Source organism: Octopus bimaculoides, chromosome 19, assembly GCF_046866305.1.
Source record: "Octopus bimaculoides isolate indiv1 chromosome 19, ASM4686630v1, whole genome shotgun sequence".
Taxonomy (NCBI): domain Eukaryota; kingdom Metazoa; phylum Mollusca; class Cephalopoda; order Octopoda; family Octopodidae; genus Octopus; species Octopus bimaculoides.
In genome coordinates, this window is record NC_142946.1 from 4,125,028 (window position 1) to 4,143,987 (window position 18,960).

At 40.3% G+C, this 18,960-nt stretch overlaps 1 protein-coding gene across 20 annotated transcripts in view; it reads right to left on the reverse strand.

Annotated features, from left to right (window-relative positions):
* LOC106884054 (fibronectin type-III domain-containing protein 3A) overlaps nucleotides 1-18,960 on the reverse strand; it is a 250,398-nt gene that overhangs the window by 38,348 nt on the left and 193,090 nt on the right. For all 20 annotated transcript variants that reach the window (XM_089366370.1, XM_089366362.1, XM_052974886.2 and 17 more), the window contains 2 exons: nucleotides 4,233-4,440; nucleotides 1,505-1,642 (listed from right to left, as the gene is read on the reverse strand). In XM_089366370.1, coding sequence (XP_089222496.1) covers nucleotides 1,505-1,642; nucleotides 4,233-4,440 — 346 coding nt within the window. The remainder of the gene's footprint in view (nucleotides 1-1,504; nucleotides 1,643-4,232; nucleotides 4,441-18,960) is intronic.

Sequence of the window (18,960 nt, forward strand, 5' to 3'; positions counted from 1 at the left end):
ATATCTCTATCTACATCTGTATATTTATATCTACACACATGCACGCATGCATAAATATATATATATGTGTATGTATATATCCGTTCACAGCCTAACTGAATGCTATTGCTCTCTGCTCCGTTGTTCTGTGGTTGCTGCCTTTATTATAATACGGGGTTTTAATGGGACATTAACTACTCACACGCACACAGGCAAAGAGAAGTTTGCTTTGCAGTCCCACTGTACAGCACCCCAAGCAAGGGTTTTCAACCATAGCCTCAAGCTGACCAATGCCTTGTGAGTGAAATTAGAAGACAGAAACTGGGTGGAAGCCCATCACCATCACCATCGTTGTTTAACGTCCGTTTTCTATGCTGGCATGGGCTGGACGGTTTGACTGAGGACTGGTGAGCCAGGAGGCTGCACCAGGCTCCAGTCTGATCTGGCAGAGTTTCTACAGCTGGATGCCCTTCCTAATGCCAACCACTCCGAGAATGTAGTGGGTGCTTTTTACATGCCACTGGCACAGGAGCCAGTCAGGCCATCCTAGCATCAATCAGGTTTGGATAGTGTCTTTTAGGTGCCACTAGCATGGGAGCCAGCCAGGCGGGCTTGGCATCAACCATGTTTAGATGGTGCTTATGTGTATGGTGGTGGTGGTGGTGATGGAGGGAATGGATCTCTGTTGTTTGGCAATGAGGATTCAGTTGTTTGATCTCATCTGAATTAACAACCCTTGAATTAAATTGTATGTGGCTGAGGATTCCACAGACATATTCCTTTAATGTGTGTGTGTGTGTGTGTGTGTGTGTGTGTGTGTGTGTAACTGCCGGTCAAACAGAGGAAGACAGACAGAGGTTCGGTTCTTAAACAAGCTGTGTAAAATTGCAGGATAAAATAGCAGATTCTAGTGCTATACCAATGTCTTGTCATTAAATCACTTTTTAGCAACACAGCCATTCCTACTGGACCAGGGATGACCTAGGGCTAAACAACAACACCGAATCTGAAAACTGTTAATTTCTCACCCCACCCCTCAATGTATTTTTTTACCATTATCTCCACCCCGCCCCATCATCGAATCTATTCAACCCCCAACACATCAGGTGCCCCCGTTTTTAACCATTTCCTTTTGTTTGGTCACTTGCACAAATGTCTACCAGTTGCCCAGAAACTGCAAGAATTAGGAATTGGTAAATCGACTCTTTTAGCATTCAGATTATTCTGCCGAATGTAATGATTATTAATCGTGCATTATCTCATAGCTTCACAAATTTGATGCTGCGATTGTTTATATTGGGAATGACATTGTGGGATAGGTATGAGAGGCTGGATCTGGCTGATTTGAACATAAAACTGGGGCCAGATATGGGGACCAGTTTCAAGCTTGGTTTTTTTTTCTTTGTATATCAGACGAATCTCCATTATCCAACATGTCAAATGTTAGATAAGGTGTTTTATACAATACATGGAATCGGTTTGGTGGAAAAAAACAGAATATGTCTCAGCAGAATTGCCAGTTTACCTGAATTGTTGTTAGTTTTGTTGTTCTTGTTCCGACGAGGTGGCTGCCTGTAATAGTTCCCTTCCTCTGTCTTTCGACATTTCTTGTACCAAGATCTCTGCCGAATTCTTTCTTCAGAGTTTAGAGGAGGACTTGGTCCTGAAACGCAAAACAAACGACAATGAAAGCTCTGCAATTGGTAGTTTGTTCGTTGCTGTGATGTGGAACTAGGAAAACCAGGAACAACAAAAGACAAAAATCATCTGCAATCTATGAGAATGGGAGAGGAAAAGATCCTGTAACCCAGTGGTTAGAATGCTGGGTTTACTACTCGCCTCAGTATTACAAAAACTCTTAATCAAACCATTGTATTAATCCTAATAGCTTAATTGTACTAAACTACTACAACACTAACCCTTCAGTGGACTAAAATACTGTGATATTATTACTAACAGTTTTGTATACGAGTTAGTCTAAACATCGAATGACATCAGTACAATAAAATAGGAATAATATTAAACAATATAAAGCAGTAACAACAAACAATATAACAGTAATAATAATAATAATAATAATGAACAATTCTGAAGCAATCTGGGAGAAATATTGATGTCTTGGAGCATCCTTTCATTGTATAAAATAATATATTTATTTTCCACAATAGAGAAGGTTTAAAAATTGGAGAGATTTCCTACAGAATGGCAGACTGTTCTGCTTCCGGCAGCCATTGGCATTGGAAAGGAAGGATTCAGGTTGCAACGAGGAGAAACAAACGAAGAAGCAGCCGGAGTCTTACAGTTTCCTGTTGTTATTATGGACATGGGTGGATGTATGTGTGTGTGCCTGTGTACACATGTACACCACCCACATGTGTAGTTAAGTGCATATATATATACATATATAAATCTTTGTTTGATAAACAGTCACACTGTATCATGTGTCACTGCAAATAATCATTAGAATGAAAGTTGTTTGACATCGGTGATGGTGGTGATGAGAATGGTGGTGGTGACAATGATGATGATGATGGTGGCAGTGGTGGTGGTGGTAGTGGTGATGATGATAACGCTGATGATGATGGTGATGGTTGTGGTGACAGTAAATTCAACATGTTGTTGGTCAGCCCCAGGCCAATTCCTTTTAAAAGCGATCCAGCTCTGACCAGTCTGTCTTTTATTCAGGCACAATGTATCTAAGACTACAATATTCAAAACACCTTTTCTTCCTTAAGAGAACAAGATGCAATTTCAGGTGGCTATTTCTAGCATGCAGGCTCCTTTGATGGTTTGAAGATGATGATGATGATGATGATGACGACAATGACAAGGTTTTGGTCAAATGATTCAACAGAAGCAACACGATTAAACCGTGACTCAAAATCATCCACTTGTCAGTTTAAATTCTGCTGTGGTCAGTTAACGGTCAACTGGTGTGGTCACTCACTCCACAGAGAACCGAGACAACACACTACACATGTACTGTGCCAAAATTTGAAACCAGTCATCATCATCATCATCCTCATCATTTTTATTATTATTATCATTATTATTATTATTGTTATTGTTATTATTACTACTACAACTACTACTACTACTACTACTACTGCTAAGGCAATGAGTTGACAGAATCGGAAGAGCATCAAACAAAAACTGTGCTTAGTGTAGTTTCTTCCGGCTCTTTACATTCTGAGTTCACGTCCTGTCAAGGTCAACTTTGCCTTTCATCCTTTCGGGGTCAACAAAATGAAGTAGCAAACTGAGGTCAGTGTAATTGACTCGATCCCATCCCCAAATTTCAGGCTTTGAGCTTATAGCAAAAAGAATCATCATCATCATCGTCATCATCATCGTCATCGTCATCATCATCGTCATCATCGTCATCATCATCGTCATCATCATCATCGTCATCGTCATCATCATCGTCATCATCATCATCGTCATCGTCATCATCATCGTCATCATCATCGTCATCATCAGGGTGGTGAGCTGGCGGAATTGTTAGCCAGCTGGACAAAAAGCTCAGCAGGATTTTGTCCAGCTTTACATTCTGAGTTCAAACTTCCCCGAGGCCGAGTTTACCTTTCATCCCATCGGGGTCGATAAATTAAGTATCAGTTGCGTACTGGGGTCAATCTAATCAACTGGCCCCCACCCACCCTCCCCTATCAGATTTCAGGTTTACCTGGTCTCTATATTAGAAAGGATGATTGTAATTATTATTATTATTATTATTATTATTATTATTAGCTCCGCCTTAGCGAAAGCAGAGGTATTGTTTTTAGTCGTGTTTGTTTGTCCATGGACAAGATACCCCAAGAACCGCTGGAAGGATTCAGATGAAACTTTCAGGGATGTTTGGCCTCATAACTTGCACAAATTGATTACATTTTGGGATTGATCCGGAACCGGACAAGGATTCTGGATTATTTTTCTGGTTTTTTAACTTAATTTTTGAGGGGGGGGGGGCAAACCCACAAATATATACCACAGGCTTCTTTCAGTTTCCATCAACCAAATCCACTCACAAGGCTTTAGTAGAAGACACTTGCCTAATGTGCCATGCAGTGGGACTGAACCCAGAACCATGTGGTTGGTAAGCAAGCCACTTACCACACAGCCACTCCTGCACCTATTTATTATTATTATTATTCCTTCATTTTCACAATGGTGATGATGTTAACACTGGATCGTAAAAGATACTGAGAAAAAAGAAAAATGTAAAAAGAAAGAAAAAAAGTAACTCCACTGACCTGTTGGAAGTACAGATGGTGTGAGATTGTTGCAGGAATGCGACGGGGGTGGCCCATGCATGTGAGGGCTGCTGGGGACACCTGGGTGCAAGTGTGCTGGTCCTGCATGGTGACCATGGTGATGAGGGGGGTTGTACTGTGGGTGGGGCTGTGTTTGGTAATGTGAGTTGAAGGGGCTGTAATACTGTGCAGCATTGTTTGGTCCACCCTGCAATGACAACAAGAAGAATTCATGAGTCAAACAACAACAACAACGACGAGAGCATCAAAATACATGCAAAGACATGGTGACCACCCTGGCTGAGACTCCAAACAGGAGATAAGAGTCTCATGAAGAGGCAGAGTTTGTCATGATTACTCAACCTCCTACAACAATTTTCAATGGACAAATCTGATCCAATGATCTGCATCACTGGTGATGAATGGGAGAGTCCACATTTGAAGGGATGACGGGTAGGTGATGTTCCTTCTTATTTCTTAAAATTTTTTATGCACCCTTTTTAAAGCCTAGCCAGGCTCATGGGCCCAGCTTCCCAGTTTCTATGGCATATGTGTCCCCCCCTCCCCAGCTGGACGGGACGCCAGTCCGTCGCAGCGTTACTCAAGAAACAGGAAGAAAAAGTGAGAGAAAGTTGGGGCGAAAGAGTACAACAGGGGTCGCCACCACCCTCTGCCAGAACCTCGTGGAGCTTTTGGTGTTTTCACTCAATAAACACACACAATGCCCAGACTGGGAATCGAAACCACGATCCTTCGACCAGAGTCCGCTGCCCTAACCACTGGGCCATTGCGCCCCCACGATGTTCCTTCTAAAGAAGAGTTAAGCAAGTTCTTTCCCATGTTAATTCCAACCCAGCTTGATGCCTTATCGATAATTATAATAACGGTCTCAAATTTTTGGCACAAGGCCAGCAAGTTTGGAGGCGGGGATAAGTTGATTATATCGACCCCCAAGTGCTCAACTGGGTCTCATTTTATTGACCCCGAAAGGACAAAAGGCAAAGCTGACCCCGGCAGCATTTGAACTCACAACATAAATTTTGAAAGAAACGCTGATAAGCATTTTGTCTGGCATGCTAATGATTCTGTCATACTGTCTCCTGATATAGTGACCACCCTGGCTGAGATTACAAACAGGAAATAACGAGTCTCACGATGAGGTGGAGGTGGGCATGATTACCCCCCCCCCCCTACAACGATCTTTAATGATAAGTCTGAACTAATGATCGGCATCAGTGGTGATGAATGGGAGAGTCTATATTTGAGAGGGGAGGGCAGGTAGGTGATATTCCTTCAAAGGAAGAGTTAAATAAGGTCTTTTCCATGTTAATTCCTGTACAACAGATCATCGTTAACATTGATGCTAATTAGCCAGCATCCTATCCCTGCTCAACAGAGAGCCATATCGTACAGTTATAATATGTTTTAGTGTGTGTGTGTGCGCATATATGTACAACTAGTGTGTTTCTGTATGTGCAAGTGAGTATAGACGCGTAGGATGATCAGTGGTGTGGTGTGTGCGTGCATATGTACATGTATGTATCTGTGTATGTAACTGCGTACAGATGTTTGGGAAGTTCTTTGTGTGTGTATATATATATACGTGTGTGTAATTAATATGTGAGTGAGTACAGATATGTAGGAGGCTCCATTTGTCTGTGTGTGTGTGTTTATATGGTTACATTCACACACACACACATCAAGTCTTTAATAACTGCTTATTATTATTATTATTATACAGATGCTGGCAGAATCGTTAGCACACCGGGCAAAATGCTTAACGATATTTCGTCCATCTTTGTGTTCTGGGTTCAAATTCCGCCACAGAAACCATGTAAAAACAGACGACTGGAACCTAATGCAACCTTTAGGTTTGCCTTTCCCTTTAGAACTATCCAACCCATGCCAGCATGGAAAACAGATATTAAATGATGATGATGATGTATCTACCGAAATTTCACACACACACACACATTAAAAATGTACGTATAAACAGTTGATTGGCTGAGTTGTGAGAAGGTCAGATTGATTTGTGGAAATGCTTTCTGGTTCTCTTGCTTTCAGTTCAATCAGAAAAAATGGAATCGGTAACCAGCATATTCTATATTATTTCTGTCTGTCACAAGCACTAGGCATATGTTTTCATACCACACAAGATGAAATTCCAGATCCTAAGTTAGTAATCTAACTCATTCTTTCACAGATTTAGTCTAATGTGTTATTTACCAGCATTGAGCTTTTTAATCGAGTTTGTAGCTTTTTGTTCTGAGAAATAGGCACACTTTCATGAACGAGTGTGCACGTGTATGTCTACATATATATCCATGTGTATATCACGTGATCATGTGACTGAGCAACATCATTGGCCGCAATGTGCTTTCGCATTGTCTTGGCCTTCGAATGACGCCACTCCACTGGCTGGGTGAGCAGGTCAAAAGGGGAACTGGAGCAACACAAAATGAAGTGCTTTGCTCAAGAACACAATGCACCACCCGGCCTGGGAATTGAACCCATGGTTTGTCAATCGTGAGTGCAATAACCTAACCACTAGGCCACATGCTTTCACACACGTGTGTGTGTGTGTGTGTGCATAATGGGCATAAAAACAACTTTATACACACACACACACACACTTGTGTTACTGTTTCTCTACAACTAAGAGAAATAATTTTAAAAATCCCGTGTCAAGTTTCGCAAAACAATCTGTGTGAATAGATGTATATGTATATATATGTATATATATGCGCATGTTTGTGTGAATTTCTCCTAGAGCCAATCTGAGGTTTAATTTACTAATCTGTGGATTAACTGTTCCTTGAGTGCTTCATCTTAACCTAGTCTTCAGCTTATTGGTGTATAAGTGTGTGTATTTATAAATATGTATGTACATACAAACGTGTACATATATGAACACACACATACACACACTTATACTCAGTGTAAAGTTACAATGTGATATATTACATATATCATTTTAGTATTAACTTTTGATATTTCAATTCCCATTATAATTTCAAATTCTGAAATCAATAGCAGTGACACTGTGGGTAGGGGTTGATTCAACCAATTATACACATTTCTGTACAAATTATAACCATTATCATATACACACAACAGATTAGACTGTTGGAAAAGAAAAGAACCTTAACATCAGGCTACAAGTAACCTTAGATGACAAGACCCCCACCGAAGTATCCCAGCTGTCCCTAATAACACTTTTCTGAAGCTGTACTAAACTGGGTTTTATGCCTATTTCCTCTATCCATCTGTTCAAATCTTTAGGGATAGTTAACACCATTATTATTATTATCATTATTATTGTTTCTTTTTATCACAGGTTTTGTTGGAGCTCCTGGAGTCTTGCATACGTAATGGGCTTGCTCCTTGCAGCCTACGGTACCATGCTATCCATTCTCTTCAGCTCTCTAATACTTTCCTGATTATTCTGGTTGTGCCAAACACGCGAACCTTTTGTAACAGTTCTACTGGGCACCCTATTCCAATTTCCTTTATATTCTCTTGATGCCTTCTGATACTGTCCCCAAGGACCCAACAATAATTGGCACTATCGTCACTTACTTCATTTTCTGTAGCCGGGCTATTTTGTACTTAAGAGGGGTTGTATCTATTGATCTTTGCACCTTCCTTCTTGACTATTCGTGGGTCAAAGGGGCACACAGCATCAACTATACAGTGCTTGTGGTGCCCCTGCTCTGTTATGCTCTAGCACCTGATCTGTTTCGATAGGGAAACCCCAGAGGATTTTGCTAGTTTCTGCGGTTTGTCCTCATTCCACATCTTGCCCCTCTCTAGCCCCAACTTTTCACACAGTTTCCAATGTAGCGCTTTTGCTACTGGGTCACGTCACCGCAACTTGTAGTGGTTTTCGTTATTACTAGTATTCCGCCGAGGTCGACAAATCAAGAACCAGTTGAATACTGGAGTTGATGTGATCAACTGTCCCCCTCACCACAACACCCAGGCCTTATTATTATTACAAAGTACCAGCTAAATACTGGATTCAATGCTATCAACTGCTCCCCTTAAAAATTGCTGGGTCCTTAAGATTCCCTATAAGGTTTTGTTGTTAAAATTTTTATGTGCATCAAATCGCTTATACATCCTCAATGCACAAAATATTTTCACAAATTTTTTTATAGAATTTCTAATAATATTTAATTATAAAAATAGGGTTTTTTTAAACATTAAATTGGTATAAGGGTCCATCTGAATAAAAATAGGGATCAAAGGGGCCCATAGATAAAATACAATTGAGAAACACTGTGATAGACCTTGTAAGGTGGTGCCCCAGCTTGGTCACAAATCAAATGACTGAAACAAGTAAAAGATACAAGTACATACAAACACACACACACACACACGCGCCACCTCCCACCCCACCAGATCCTTACACCCAGTCCTTCTTCCCCCTCAAGTTCTAATGCCATCCCACCCCCCACCGTTTAAGTCAACATTGAACACAAAAAATATAAACCAGAAAAGAGAAAGAAAAGAAGAGGAAGGGATGTTTGGTAGGATGGATGATGATGATGATGCTGGTGGTGGTTGATGGTAATGGTCTGTGAGGATGTGCTGAATGGTAATGGTTGTTGTTGTTGCTGTTGTTAATGGTGGTGGTAGTGGTTGGTGGTGGTAGTGGTTGGTGGTGGTGGTGAAATTTCTGTGTTGCCTACAGAAACAGTGTCAGGTTGCCAGCCAAATTGTGAAGTAAGAATCGAATGACGAGGTGGAGGGGAGGGAGAGAGAGAAAGACAGAGAAGGAGAGGTAGAGAGGTGAGGGAGGGGAGAAAGTGCTGTCTTGCATAAAGATGTTGAATTAAAGTCTTCAGTTACTGTAGTTCTTAGAGAGGAAACAATACACACAGGCACACACACACATGCACACACACACACACACAGAGGGTGGTGCTCCCACATGGTCTTAGTTATGATGGCTGACAAAACTAAAGACTACATTATGTATATAAACACATTCCACATAACAGTTACATGGAGAGAGAGAAATATCACAGCAATTTCGGATCTGCTGTTTATGTATGGTGTGCGCGCACACACACACACACACAGTGTTGCGTTGTGGTGTGGTTATATGCTGTGAGTTCCATTTTGTAAGGGTTACATGTTATGGAGTCCCAGCTTTAGATGTTTTTTTTTCAGATGTGATAAAAACCATTTGTGCAATGCTGGTGATTAGAATTCTCAACACTGGACAAATAAAGAGGCCCTCACGGTAAGGCTGAAGAGAATAGAATCCGAGAGTGGTTGGCAGCAATTCCAGCAAAAGCCCCAGCATACATTGACCAGGATTTTGTATTTGTCTTTCAGGGTGTACTCAGTTCTCATGTTTTGCTTGGAAAATGACAAGGAACAACAGAATTCTATGTGTGACTATACAAAGATTGAGTAAAGAAGAATGATGTCTAGATTTCTCAGACTTGAAGATTCTGGGAATCCAAGAACACATCCTGCAAGCCACATTAACTTTATTCTTGATGTGGATGTCCCAGCTTATATTATGGTTTACAATTTACTCTGAAGTCTCTTAACATCATTACTGGATACCATAAAAGATTCTATCAAATGGAGAGAATATTCTTAAGAACATCCTCTTTGACAAAATTTTTTCCTCGTTCAATTTCTTTTTCTCCCATTGACTACCATCTTTATTTTCTTCCCAACCACTCCTGCCCACCACTACATAATGTGTGGTAGCCATGTATCTCCTGTTCAGCAAGATCCCTGTTTTTGTCCCTCTGTCATACTTTATGCCCTTCCAAGAACACCTTCAGAAATGCATCAATGAAAACAGACACCACATGATGGATGTTGTTCTCCACACTTGATTTTGACAAATACTAATTCAATACGAACACGTTGATGTCAATAAAATTAACGAGTAAAATTAATGACTTTGTGAATTTTTCAAAAACGTCCGTCCTCTCTGCCCCACCCTGTACATGCAGAGGTATTCACATAAACAAGTTGTGTCTAATGTGTGTGAATAGACATGTAGATGTGCTTAAAAGAATGATACATACAGGAATTACATTCAAACACTGAAGCATTTCCCACTACCTAGCAACCCCCTCTGTCTGTCTCTCATTCTCTCTGTATATAAGACACACACACACACACACACACATTCATCATTCCTATATGTGTGTGAATGAATATTTTGCTGCTATTATATGCTACCATCAAAGACACACACCATTCCTGTTCGACAAAAACATCTCAAGATGGATCACACTTGGACAAATACACAGTATTTTCATTTCTAAGACCCACCTTTTCCTAAAGCAGCCCCAACAAAACCACTGCCCCATGCCTTTCCCCTTCTCTCTTCCCTACCAGGTTTCAATGTGGATCCCAGTATTGAGTCAACAACCGTGATTTAGGTTTTCAGGTTGCGTACACCAGAGGAACCTATTCTGAAGACTATTTCGGGAAAAGTGGATACGGACATATGTGTGCGTATGTATGTATATAATATATGTATGCGTGCATGTGTGTGTATATCATAATATTGTCATCATAATTTTAACATCTACTTTTCTATGCTTTCATGAGTCAGACAGAAATATGCTGCAACAGAGTTTTCTCTGTGGATGGTCACCTTTCTTGCCACCACCGACTGCCACTTCTTTCCAAGTGATGTGAATAATACCCCAGCTTGTTGAACCACAAACAGCTTGGACAGCCTTTCGCAGTGGACGGTAAACAAGGAAGACCGTTTGTGAAGCCACTGTTTACAAATAGTGAGTGACCACATGTACAGACGATGGGAATTTTCATATACGCAACAAGCTCCTTTCAATTTTCTGTCAAAGAAATCCATTCAGAAGGTTTTGGAAGACTCGGGGCTGTAGCGGGAAAGACTTGCCCAAGGTGCCACACAGTGGGACAGAACCTGGAACCATATGAAACAATTAATATATGTACATGCATGTATGTACAAATAAGTATATATATATATATATATATATATATATATATATCATTCGTTCCTTTTATGTCTGTTTTCCCATGCTAGTATGAGTTGGACGACTACTTCTTAAGGCATTATTTTACAGCCGGATATGACCTTCCTGTCTTGGATCGAAGAAAAATAATGCAGCTTATTGTTAACATCTCATTCATTCATAAACACAACCGATGGCTCAAAGTCTGGCTGTTTGCACTAACACCACCACCACCACCACTCTATCTCAACCCAACCCCCTCTCTACCTAATACTTCATCAGAGTTACTTTTGAGATGTGTGGACACATGTTGTGTGACATGTGGCAGTATTGATGGAGTGCCGTGTGGTAGTGAAAGGCAGGTGACAAACCACTTTATCAATCTTCAAGTGGGGTGGGCATAGATGGAATCAGAAGATAGAATATTTTCCCCAGACTGTTTCTTAAGCAATGACATCCTTATGTAATGATGTCCTGGTGTAAAGGACATCCTTATGTAATGATGTCCCAGTGTAATGACATTCTGATGTAATGACGTAAGGGTGTTCTGATGATGAGAAAGTCAGGAATGATGGAGAAAACTAATGGATTAATTATAGCCAATAAGAAAAAGATGAAATTACAAACACACAAAGATGCATATATACGTATATACACACACATACATACACATATATATGCACAGACGTACATATACACACATAAATGGAGATGAAGAAACAACGCAATAAAAATGGGAAGTTGGTATTTGAGAATGCAGCAGAGGATATCTGTGTCTATGAGTGTGGAATTCTGTGAGATGCATAGAGATTAAGATGGGTGTATATACATCATGTTGTATGTGTGTATAAAGACCACCATGGATAAGGAATAAGAATTATGAGAATAGAATATTTGATTTTGAGTCTATGGATTGGGTGTGGGTGGGTGTGGATTGTGTGTGTCAATATATGAATTGTGTGTGTGTCAATATATGAATTGTGTGTGTGTGAATACATGGATTGTGTGTGTGTGTCAATGTATGGATTATGTATGTGTGGGCATATCAATACACGGATTGTGTGTGTGTACATGTGGGTATGTGTGTGTCAATACATGGATTGTGTATCTGTGTAAGTGTGGATTGAGTGTGTGTGTGTGTGTATGTGTGGGTGTGTGTATGTGTGGATTATGAGTGTGTGTGTCAGTGTGTGGGATGTGAATGTGGGTATGTGTGTGTCAAAACATGGATGGTGTGTGTATGTGTGTACATGTGGATTGTGAGTGTGTGTGTGTGTCAACGTAGAGATTGTATGTTTGCGTGGAACTAATATAGATTGTATGTGTCTATGTATGGATTAATGTGTGTGTGTGTGTGTAAGTTATGTGTGCTTACATGTGTGTGTGTGTGTATCTGACATCTTGTTTGAGAATCTTTACCACTGGTTGAAATGAAGCAGACAAAACATTCCAGAAACCATCCACAGCAACAACAAGAGTGGCATCAATACATATTAGGCTGAAGGAAATATATAGAAAAAAACTGTAGTAGTAGTAGTAGTAGTAGTAGTGGTGGTGGTGGTGATGATGTTTATCATCATCATCATTATTATTATTATTATTATTATTATTATTATAACATCTTGTGTTGTTCTTTAATGTTTTGATTCATATTAGCCCTTGTAGCCAATAAAATAATTAATTAATTAATTAATTAATTAATTATTATTATTATTATGTAGGCTGTGAACTGGCAGAATTGAAATATTTAGTTGAACAAATCAAGCCCAGTATTTATTTTTTCAAACCTCATACTTTTTTTATTGGTCTTTTTTGATGACCCACTAAGTGATGAGGACATAAACAAACCAACACCAGTTGTCAAACGGTAATGCTGGAATAAACACAAACACACATAGATAGATAGATACATACATACATACATACACTTATATATATATACACACATAATGGCTTCCATGCAGTTTCTGCATACCAAATCCATTCACAAAGTTTTTGTAAGCCCAGAGCCATGACAGAAGACCCTTGCACAAGGTTGGGAAGCCAGCTTCTTAAGTACAAAACCACACCTGCACCTTCTAAACCAAAGGTTTTCAACCCCCAGGATTCATACGAACCCCCTGGGGGGGGGGGGGGGGGAGCGGGGTCCATGCTAGCAAAATAGTAAATTGGGTATTTACAATAGTGTTTTAAGGATCCCTGAAAAATTTCGATTTAGGTGTTTTTATTGCAAGAAACATCCAGGATTCTTTCTCGGATGTTTTGGAATTGTTCAACCTACACAAGAGAGCATGGGTGAAAAACAACATAGGAATTTCAAAAGAAGTCTCTAAAAAACAAGTTTTTAAACATCGAATGGCGATGAGGGTCCACCAGAAGAGAATAATAATCAAAGGGGTCCCTAGGTCAAAAAATGGTTGAGAACCCCCATGCTCTGGACAAAATATCTGAATTTGCAGAAATATCAAACAGCAAATGTTGACGGAGATATTTTTGAGTAAAGATTCATTATGGCTGAATGTGGGTGTGTCCTGGGATGCTAGGGTGGATGTTATGACCCTTTATGGTTAGCTGTGTGTATGTGTGGGTGAGTGGGTGAGTGGGGAGGAACAGGATGGGCATGGGGACGGGTGTGGGGGGTTCTCTGGAGGATTACTAGAAAGGAACCAAAATGATGTAGCTTGCTTGTAAAGTGTTTTCCTGTGTACTGCAGAAGATAATTAGGGCCCAGCGGAAGGGGTTAGGGTAAGGTAGGAGGCGAGGGTGGGACAGACAGACAGACACAGATGTTCAGCTGCTGACTGGGAATTCTTCAAATTCCACAGTTGTAAAACTGAAAATGCTCCTATAAGATGTATTACTGCCATCACCACCAACACTACCAGCCAAAAGAGCAGCTACTATCTTGCATATGCTAGAAATAGCAGCCAAATCTCTCAAATCATACTTCAGCATTTGAGAAAAAAAAACACACGTTAGATAATGGAGTCTTAGATATGCTATGTTTGAATAAAAATAAACAGGATGGTCTCGGATAGAATGTCTTTAGTCATAAACTTGCTTGACCAACAATAATTACCACCAGCACCACCACCACCACTACTACTACTACTGTTGAAGATGGTGAATGGCAGTCTAAACTAGCAACTATTTCCATGACCTGCTGCTGTCTTAACAGGAATGATTGTGACAGACTGTGTGTGTACGTATGTGTATATATATATGTGTATGTATGTATGTACATTTGTGGGCAGAGCAGAGCTGAGACTGAACAAGAGGATAATGGAATGGTCGGACAGCTGGTTGGTATGGGCTGGTGGTGGAGGAGTAAGGAAGGTCTTGGAGATGATAATGAGGGTTGAGAAAAGGTGGAGGAGAGAGAGAGAGAGAGTGGAAAGAGACAAATAGTCTAAACCTGAAGCAATCCAAATAGTTCTGTGGTGTAAATGGTTCGCACTCTGGACTCCAAATCCAGCAATCAAAGTTCGAGTCTTGGTAGAACCCAAGCTTCTCACTTTCTTTTCTTTTGATATCTATCAGTGGAATGGAGAGGGGCCGCTGGGATGCATGGGCAACTGCTGGTCTTTCATAGACAACCTTGCCTGGACTTGTGCCTCGGAGGGTAACTTTCTAGGTGCAATCCCAGGGTCATTCATGACCGAAGGGGGTCACTCATTAAAAACAGTGGTAAATGCATTGGTTAACGTAATATTGTCAATATTGTTTGTTTTAATTATTAATTACAATGTATGTTAGTGAACGTGGTAGCATCAGAACTGACGACGACAGCATCGAGTTTTTGTTTTGCCCCGATTTGTAACACAACAAATAAACTTCCATGGCCTCCACCCCTGCCCCACCCACATCCACACAGAACAAACGTTCCCCGCCACCGCCACCGTCACAAGAGTCAATAAACTGTCTTTAGTATTCTACAGATGAATACATACAAGCATAAGAGAGAGATCAGGTATACGTGTGTGTATATATGTGTGTGTGTGTGTGTGTGTGTGCATGTGATGTTGCACACTTCAGACACATGCAGCATAACAGACACATCCAGACAGCAATGCACACACATACATGTTTACTACACAAAAACACGCGCACACACACCTTGAGCAGTTGAGACAACAGGCCTTTGTTTCTCCACAGAAACATATTCAGTGTGTTTGTGTGTGTTTAAGAATATGGATGACAGAGAAAGTATGTGTGAGTGTGTGTATGTATATACACACACACACATATTGTATTTAAGTACATGTGAGTGTGTGTGTGTGTGTGTGTATATATATATATATATATGTGTGTGTGTATGTATGTATGTATAAGTCCACATAGTCAAAGCCACGTCATTTTATGAAAGACATAATTTTCAGATGACGGTGGTGGTGGTGGTGGTGGTGGTGGAGGGGTTCTGAGCCTATGACATCAGCACCATCACCATCACCATCAGTAAAACTAGGGCAGCACCACTGCTGCCACCTCACATTATCGCAACATGTTACACGAGTAAATAATAGAAACTACACATGGACGCTGGAAATAGCAAACATCCCCCCCAAATCAGACCACTGCCATTGCAAAACAGGACACATATATGTCTGAGAGAGATTAAAAAAAAAAAAAAAGGACACAAATGGAACAGGTTTAATTGAAGGTGATTGCTCCAGCAGGGCTGAACCACACTCAAATGACATTAACAGTGGCAGTTTTGTAGAAAGAGCGTCTCCCACCTCTCGCACATAGACATCAGGGTACGGGGGGGGGGGCAGATATATAGGTGGGTGGGTAGATATGTGTTTGCGTGTGTGCATATCATTGTTTATGTCTTCATAACTGAGCGGTTCAGCAAAAGTGATTGATAGAATAAGTAACAGGCTTTTAGAAAGAACATAAGTGCTGTCAGGGTCGATTCATTTGAGGAAAATTCTTCAAGGCGATGCTGCCCCAGTATGGCCACAATCTAAGGACTGAAACCAGTAAACGAATAAAAGAATATACATGTATATATATTGTGTGGTAATAAGCTTGCTTCCCAACAACATGGTTCCGGGTTCAGTCCCACTGAGTGGCTTCTACTATAGCCTTGGGCTGACCAAAGCCTTCTGAGTGGATTTGGTAGATGAAAACTGAAAGAAGCCTGTCGTATATATGTATATATATATATATATATATATATATATATGTATATATATATATATATATATATATGGTCCCCCCCACCATCGCTTGACAACCGACGCTGGTGTGTTTACGCCCCCTATAATTTAGTGGTTCAGCAAAAAAGACCAATAGAATAAGTACTACGCTTACAAAGAATAAGTCCTGGGGTCGATTTGTTTGACTAAAGGGGTTGCTCTAGCATGGCCACAGTGAAATGACAGAAACAAGTAAAAGAATATATATATATATAGATGGATATATAAATACATATATATATATATATATATATATATATATATATATATATATATATATATATATATATCACTTTGTGCCTTTGTGTACCTCCTCTTTTTCTCTGCAAGAGTTTCTACTCAGAGTTCCAAGCTCTTCTTTACACGATGAGTTCTTCAAGGAGACGTTAGCTACTAAATCTGTGAAGATAGTCACGGCTTGGCTCATATAACACATCTTGAGATTTTTATTTGAGAGAAACTTTATAGCACTTGAGAAATACTCCAACAGAATGTCTGCTAACCAAAGCCAGCCATAAAACACCATTATTGCAATGTCGTCGTTCTGAATTTAAGCCACATGACCACACAGCATTGAAGGTGACAACTCATTAGGGATGTCTGTTTGTCACCAGGTTTATAGCAGAGTAGGACTGTTGTAGTGAGTATTATGTACTCTTACTTGATCTTACAGATTTTGTGAAAGCCACGAGAATGGAGACTGCCTAAGTGCTTTATATCAGTCAACAGAACAGGATAAGTGATTGCGTTCATTATGGTCTTATAAGCTATAACAGGAGCTAAAGTCTGGCTGTCTGTAAGTTGTTTCTTATAGGCAGATCTACCGAAGACTTTACAGTAAACTTAATGAAGACTAAAGTTTTAGGAAATAGGGAAGGAACTTGCTGCTATCAGGGAAATAGGTGAGCAGAAACACAATACAGTATAGCCAATATAAATTGTGGACCCACAAGGGTTGTAGTGAGATCATAGATAGGTAGTCAGAGGTGGAGTTCATATAAACAGGAGGTCTCTTGAAAGGCTCTGTTGGATGTAGCTGATAGCCCCTGTAACCCAAGTGACCAACTTACAAAGGGGTGGGTGTACTGAAAGCTGAGCAGCCAGAATAAGATTGGGATGGAGAATCTGGGGCCTCTGCCAGGAACCAAGTTTACATGGCTCTCTCTTGGAGTGAAGACCAGATTGTATGATGAAATGCAATGATGCATGGCAATAAGAGAAAGGCCTTGGATGCAGAAGATCTACAAAGACTGGAAAGAAACAAAGCAGCTCTGCTCGATGTGTAAAGTGCATGAATGACAAAACACAAATGAGCTGAGCGAAAAACTGGATACAAGCTGCGTCAGGTGAACAATGGAGAAAACAGCATTGGCACAAACATATATGTAATATATACAGCCATATAAATCAAATGCCGCTCTTCACTCACTGTGGTACAATAGATGGATCATTCTGCCACTAAATACACTCACACCAGTTATAATTCACTTAATTGATTTGCCTATTTATTATTGATCCGTTTGCCTAAGTTGTTCACCAGACATCTGTTGCCCTCTCAAAGGCTTCCAACAGTTGTTGCTGTATTCATGACACGACTTTCTCAAAGTACAACAATACCTGCTTCAACTGAAAGTTTCACACCAAACACTTGCAAAGCAATTACAGAAACGTGTGTGCTTGTGTGTATGTGTGCATGCGCGCACGTGTAAGTGAGAGAGAGAGAGAGAGCGAAAGAGAGTAAGGGGTGGGGTGGGGGGTGACTGAGAATTCAGCAAGAAGCTTTTCAAAGATTGGCTAAATGAAGCATTACATCAGCAACTAATTCAGACACGTGGAACATGTGTCTCTGTATGGGTGTGCATACACACACACATATACACGTATGTATGTATTCAAATTTTATATGCACATATTAGACATACATACAGACAGACAGACATATACATACATAAATACATACATATATCTATATATATATGTGTGTATACATACACGCACACGTACATCAGTGTTTGGCAGTTCAGGTTGAATTTTGATACATTTATATATAGATTATACTTCCAGAAATAATTTGATATTTCTCAGTTGAGAAAGTTGGTTTTTCTTTCGCTAGCTCCCCCCCACCGTCACCATCTTCACGTCTCCTCCCCCCTCCAATCACTATCTCACCACCACCACCACCACCCAGTTTGTATCCTCCTCCCCACCCCACCCACAGATGATGGTGGCAGACCAATGAATCATTAAAATGAATTTACAGTTACTGAAATGTTCCGCAGGCAGCCAGCCACTTACGTTCTCCTTGTTTATAAGACAAAACATATATATCTATGCGCGCGCGTGTGTGTGTGTGTGTGTGTGTGTGTGTATATATATATATATATATATACACATATATATATATCATCATTATCATTTTACATTTGCTTTCCATGCTGGCATGGGTTGGATGGTTTGACAGAGTCTGGCAAACTGCAAACCCTCCCTCCCTTCCTCTTACTCTCTCTCTCTCTCTCTCTGCACATACATGTGCGTGTGTGTGTG